Source organism: Rhinoderma darwinii, chromosome 1 (genome assembly GCF_050947455.1).
Source record: "Rhinoderma darwinii isolate aRhiDar2 chromosome 1, aRhiDar2.hap1, whole genome shotgun sequence".
Taxonomy (NCBI): domain Eukaryota; kingdom Metazoa; phylum Chordata; class Amphibia; order Anura; family Rhinodermatidae; genus Rhinoderma; species Rhinoderma darwinii.
Genome location: NC_134687.1, coordinates 50,702,894 through 50,709,622, shown reverse-complemented (window position 1 = coordinate 50,709,622; position 6,729 = coordinate 50,702,894). Strand labels below are relative to the sequence as shown.

At 41.6% G+C, this 6,729-nt stretch overlaps 1 protein-coding gene across 6 annotated transcripts in view; it reads right to left on the bottom strand.

Moving 5' to 3' along the window:
* Positions 1-1,228: 1,228 nt before the first annotated feature.
* The window catches only part of LOC142749990 (cytosolic beta-glucosidase-like), a 93,974-nt gene continuing 88,473 nt past the window's right edge, over positions 1,229-6,729 (bottom strand). For all 6 annotated transcript variants that reach the window (XM_075858669.1, XM_075858677.1, XM_075858710.1 and 3 more), the window contains exon 6: positions 1,229-1,548. In XM_075858669.1, coding sequence (XP_075714784.1) covers positions 1,349-1,548 — 200 coding nt within the window. In that variant the 3' untranslated portion in view covers positions 1,229-1,348. The remainder of the gene's footprint in view (positions 1,549-6,729) is intronic.

Sequence of the window (6,729 nt, the reverse complement as noted above, 5' to 3'; positions counted from 1 at the left end):
TTTTCTGAGTCCACAAGGACTTTTTATCGTCTCGTTAAATGGTTTTCAGGAGAATAAAGTATTATGAAAATGTAATATAACTATCATTTTTATTAGGATACATTTCTCAAAAGTCGAGGAGCATCTTCATACTGTACTGGGGATTATTCTCTGTGGGTCTACTTCTACCAGAGGTAAACATTGATTAAATTGAGCACATGCACATTGACTTTGCTTGGGTTATCACATTTCCTTATGCTATGTTTGCACAGAACACAATGTAAAAAAGCAAAAGAACTGAGATCATGAATTTCTAGTTGACCTGTAGATTTCTCTGCTGCACCATATACAGGGATCAAAATCTATAAATTTTAAAGTGGTCTTCTTCCATTGTGTTCATTCTAAATGCAGTAAAATCTAATTCTGCGAAAATCTTGTATTGTAAAGAAAAGCTAAGACAGTATACCCATTACTTACCACCCGGGAGTCATCTATAGCATCTTGCAAACCCCCACAGTATAAATAGTAGTCTCATGAAACCCCATCTGTAACGGCAGTTGGCTGATCACCATGGGTCCGGCTCTCGGAACCCTGAACGACAAGATGATATCCCCAGGGGGGAAGATTTGTTCAGCCATACAATGATTAACTGCTGACCATTAAAATGAATGGCTGACCATGTAATACAAAGAGGGGCTGGGTCCACGAGATTGGGCGCTCTGGGTCATAAAGGGGATCCTGAGAGTGGGGCCGTCCCCTATGATGTATTAACTGCTGGCCATTAAAATAAATGGCTGACCATGTAATACAAAGAGGGGCTGGGTCCACGAGAGAGGGCGCTCTGGGTCATAAAGGGGGATCCTGAGAGTGTCATCGTCTTCTATGATGTCCAACAGGGTATATGGACGGGGGTTGTCTTTATGTGACAACCCCTTTGATTTCTGTTAATTTATATACTATCATCACAAGTAGTGTACATTGGCAACCTGGAAGGGGCAGGCAATGAAAAAAGTTGCTATGCTTAGTCTATAGGGTAGAAGGTTTGATAGAATCTCATTAATCAGCAGATTTCTGGGTGACAATACCGGTCACATAGAGGTAAGATATTCCATCATTGTCACTGCTTTCTTCCTGGACCTGTTTCTAGGCAACAGCCAAATAGATTGAGAGTTTAAAAACTGCATTGGGGAATTTTAAGGAATCAAATGGATACCAGTCACTTTTTAACAAATGATATTTGCGATATTAGTAAGTTATATTTATTTTTTTATTAGGAATGTATTTCTGAAAATAAACTGTTACATTGTATCATCTGTTTACAATGTAATAGAGACAAAAACATCACAGTAAGAGGAAGTTGGCACAAATTTTACTTAGAAATCAATTCATTTCCTTTGACTACTTTGGCATACTGAATAGCTGAAAAGTACGGCGTTCTTGGAAGATTTGGCTGGTTAAAATCGACATGGAACAATCCAAACCGAATACTGTAGCCAGAATTCCACTCAAAGTTGTCAAGCAAGGACCAAGCAAAATATCCTTTAACTTTCACCCCATCTTGATTGATAGCTGCCAAGAAAACAGATACAATGTGTTACATATAATGAACAGTTAATACATTATTATTATTATTATTATTATTAAATACATCAGTACATTATTCCCAGTTGTAAAATTAAAAGATGTAAAATAGCAGTATAGTCTAAAAGTAGAGAGAAGGAAATGTAAAGCTACTGTATGTGTTGCGCTGAAGCAGGTGGCACGCGAAAATCACTCACTACAGAGATCCAAACTGCCTCTGGGAGTGACATCAACACAAGAACTGTGCATCAGGAGCTTCGTGAAATGGGTTTCAATGGTCGAGAAGCTGTAGACAAGCCTAAGATCACCATGAACAATGCCAAGCGTCGGCTGTAGTGGTGTAAAGCACGCCGCCACTGGACGCAGTGGAAACATGTTCTCTGGAGTGATGGAACACGTTTCACTATCTGGACATCTGATGGATAAATTTGGGTTTGGCAAATGCCAGGAGAACTCTACCTATCGGAATGTAAAGCCCCCCTCCCCCCTGACTACTCCTCCTTCCCCAGATAACACTGCTGTGGGGAGTGGTGCTCAAAATGACAATTATAGGTTTTTAGCTGTGGCCACAAAGAATCATGGTCTGAATCAGGATTGTAAAGAGTGCATTTGGAAGTGATTCCGTTTTATAACTCATAATGATGTATTTATACATGATTTATATGAATGCTGACTGTATTGACTGTATCCATATACATATTGTATTTTATTTCTGATTGCTTATATGGTTCTTACATATTTAGCGGCGTTGTAAATCCATGCAGATGTTGTCCTTGGTCGATTCAAAACTAGGACCCTAGTGCTGCAAGTTGTAGTGTCCGTGGCCACGGGCCGTTGGGTTTACTCACCTCCCGACGCCCGCAGCCATAGATCCGTGAGCACTGTTCCCCATCTCCTTCCTAGGAGACGCCAGCGCTCACTTCCGCTCCGTTCTGCTGTGTCAACGCTCAGGCAAGGATCAGAAGGGCTGGGGCCCTCTTATAGACCAGGAAATCATGGGCCGTTGTTGATTTCCTGATCTGGAAATCAACAACGGCCCATGATTTCCTGGTCTATAAGAGGGCCCCAGCCCTTCTGATCCTTGCCTGAGCGTTGTTAGTTTTCCCAGTCTGTCTTGCAAATGGTCCCTTAGTGTTTCCCGTTCCACTTGTTACCCGTGCCCTGTTACCTGTTCCTGTATCCCGTGCTGTTCTTGTTCCTGTGCCTATTAGTGTCAGAATCGTGTCACGTCCTGTGTCATCTGCCACGTCCGGAGGAATTCGCCACGTCTGGCGCAACCTGCGGCATCTGTGTCATCCGCCACGTCCTGTGTCTTCTGCCACATGTGGAGGAATTCACCACGTCTGGCGCAACCTGCGGCATCTGTGACATCCGCCACGTTTGGCGATACCTGCTGCACCCATCTCCATCAGTGCCAGAGATGCGGCCATTGTTTGGACTATCCAGGTACCCTTGTGCGGGACTTTGTATTCTGGGGTTCCTGCTGTTTGGCCAGCTGCCTCCCTGCTACAGCGGTGCGGCCTAGTGGGTCCACTAACCCGCTTTGTGACACAAGTCAATAGTGCTAACCGGTAAGCCACCCTGTTGTACTTAAAATAGTATGTTCATCATACATTGCATTACTTATTGTGTGCTAATTCTGAGTTGCTGTCTGTATTTGAATCCACAGCTGCAAAATTGGAATCTGTCACCAAGCTTGTAGTCAGACAGCTCAGCATAGCCACTTTAATAAAGTAAAACAGTCAGCTTTTCCTATATCAGATTTCTGCATAGTGCCTAGTGTAAAGATGACACTTTCCAGAATTCAATTCACCAGAAAAAGCTCTGTGCAGACACTGAACAAGCAGGACATGCTGAGAGATTTCTGCTTAAATCTGAAGCCTGCAGAATAGTTTATGCAGCTCTGCACATGCTGCAGATTTTGTTGCAGACATTTCTGAAAATCCGCTTAAGTACAAGAGAATCAGTCGGCACTGCTGGGACCAATAGTCCTTCTGGACAATCGGCAGTTCACTGCCCACTGAGGTGCAACAGGGGCTGCGGTATAAGTCTAGGGAGTTGCTGGGCTTCGTAGGTAAGACCATATGTAACACAATGCAAGCAGAGAGAAAAATGCCGCACTCATCCGGTGTGACGTAGAAAATTCTTTAATGCTTGTAAAAAAAGGTGTGCGCGCGGGGGTAGACGAGACGAAAACAGTGTCAGGCAACAGCCGTTTCGCGTGCAACGATTTCTCAAGCCCTCTCGTTTCTGAAAATCAGTTTCATTAACCTGAATGGTGTTTTGGCATGCACATGGATTCCATTTCTGCAGGTTCCATTTCAATGACAGTGGGACAGTCGCAGACATTTCTGCAACAAAATGTACCATGTGTGAATCCAGCCTTATACAGGCTTTTGAGGACTTGCCACCTCTCTTGACATGTCTGTTTTAGTAAATATCTGTATTCCACTTGAAATAACAATTCTGGAGCATATTTTTTTAGATCTCTACAATGTTTTATTCCTCTATTGTTCCTCTTAGAAAATTTTGAATAAATTGACAACTGGGTGTTACCAGCTGGGGGTGTGTCTCTACACAGACTGACACTGTCCAATCAGTGTTGACAGTGAGACTGTGTAGGGACACACCCCTTTGACAAGGAGCATGGTAACACCCAGTTGTCAATTTGTTCAAAAATTTCTAAGAGGAATAACAGAGGGATGGTACAATGCAGTTTCCTTGAAATTACGGTCCAGAATTGTTGTTTCATGGGGAATACAAGTATTTACTAAAATAGACATGCCAGGAGAGGCGACAGCTCCTACGTCACTCAGGATCAGTACAAGATAAGAAATGCAATGTGTTTACAAAGTTACAACTTTCTATGTGAATGAATTCTATATGTAAAATGGTGTTTATGTTGTTTAACATAAATTACATGGTGTTTGTAGTTACTGTAACTTTATATGAATTCTTTTGAAGAAAAATGTTTATTCAACAAATAAAAGTACAAATACTCCACATTTCTAAATACTGTAGAAATTCACATCCAAGTAGAACTTTTATAATCCATCCAAAGAAACCAAGAAAAAAGGCAAAGAAATGTAATAGCGTGATATGCCAATATGATTTATGAAGCACTGAAGCAGTGAAAGTAAAGTAAAAAGCAACCTTTGTGTGCTCAACTTCTCCTTAAAACTGAGTGGAATTTTAAGATAACAGACAGAATGGAATGACTGTGGATCCAAGGAAACTGGAACAAATGCGATAAGCGCCGCTCTTCTTAAGTTTCAAGAACATTCACTCGCACCTGAAGACTATATTAAGAAGAAAAGAGCAGGAGCAAACAGGCAAGATGTATGGCGCTATTCTTAATGCGTCTCACTAGCTACACGTTACTTAAACCATCTGAACGTGTTACACGACCCCCGGCTATAATTACAGCGTGATTTAGAATAGCCAGAGATCTCTGCTCTGGAGGTGATCATGATCCCATTCAATAAAATACACTAAAAGACATTATCTGGCCGTCACAATGCAGTTAACCTGTCACCTTCAACCGGAGAGCTTGACCAATTTGCCCCGAGAATCGTCTCAATGGACGGGGGGGCATTCTCATATATTTAGAGGTATTCCCCTGTTCCCCTAGCACGGTAAAGAGGATCAGTCACCTCTCCTGACAAGTCTGTTTTAGTAAATACTTCACCACAATAATCACCATGAGATAAAAATGCTGGAGCATCTTTTTTTAGAATGCTGAATTGTGACGTTCCTCTATTATTCCGCCTGTAAATGTATGAATAAAATGAGTATTGACATTACCATTTGGCTTGTCAATTGACTGTGTCCCTATTGTGAATATGCGAATTCAGAGGTACCCCAAAGCTCTGAGGAAATCTGCAGCAGAAAATCCGCAATAAATTGTGCGGATTTTGGTGCAGATTTGCTTGTGGATTTTTCACAGTGGATTGGCAAAAAAAAAAACAGTATGCCGGCACTCCCAATCTTCTGGCTTTCTCTTAGTAATGTAAGCCTGGTCCCCTGCCGGTCTCTGCATCCAGGGATGACGTGTCATCATATGTGACCGCTGCAGCTCGACACGTCATTGCTGGAAGCAGGATACAGATACCGGCAGGGGACCAGGCTAGCATTACAAGGGGAACGCCAGAAGATTGGAGAGGTGACTGTAGTGGGTTTTTTTTTTAAACGTTTTTTTGTTATTTTACATTTGGGTGAACGTGTGGATTTTGTTGCGGATCTGCGGGTAATCCAAAGCACAATATGTAACAATTGGTTTTGTTGTGGATTTTAAATTCCACATTGAGTTAAGCAACAAATTTGTGCACATTCAGCAGCATAAATTGACATGCTGCGTATTTTAAAATATGCAACGCAAGTCAATTTTCAGGCATGTGGATGGGTTTTGTTAAAATCTCATCCACTTTGTTATTGTAACCTGGACTAGAAATCCGTAAAAATTCCACTACCTGTGAACGTAGCCTCAAGAGTGACAAAAGAAATGGTAACACCCATTTGTAAATTTATTCTTACATTTCCAGGAGGAACACCAGAGGAATGGCACAGAGTTCTAATAAAAGACGCTTCAGAATTTTTATTTTATGGGGAATGCAAGCAGTAGATTGAAAAAAGTGGAAGCTGCTATGTTCACCATTTTATGATGCTAATATCACTTGTAACATATTAGTCACACGTCATGTGATGACGTCATCAAATATGGTAAGGGAGGTATAATGAAGAGATTATTATTTTAGCATTTTACGACCAGGAAACCTTTTTTTAAAACCCTGAAAACCACTTTTAGAGGAATGGTCCCCCCCCCCCCCCCCATGGTGTATTTATATATGCTTGCTGCTTTCATGTCCATATAAGATGATATTAGGGTAAAAATGCTCTAAGAAAATGTCTTCCATTAATGATGTTTCCGCTTTAAATGCCATACCAGGCGGCCGTTATAGGTTGAAGCCCCATATGTTTGAATAATCAAACATTCCTCAAACTGGTAGAGCCCTGTTATTCATCCTGAGCTTCCTGGTTCATTAATATAATGCTACATATACAGAATTGCCACAACAAGAGGAATAGCAGAGAGGAGATGGAGTGTCACTCTACATAACATCTGCCATTCAGGGTTTGTTCAATGCTGCGTGACAACCCATGTGGGCACTG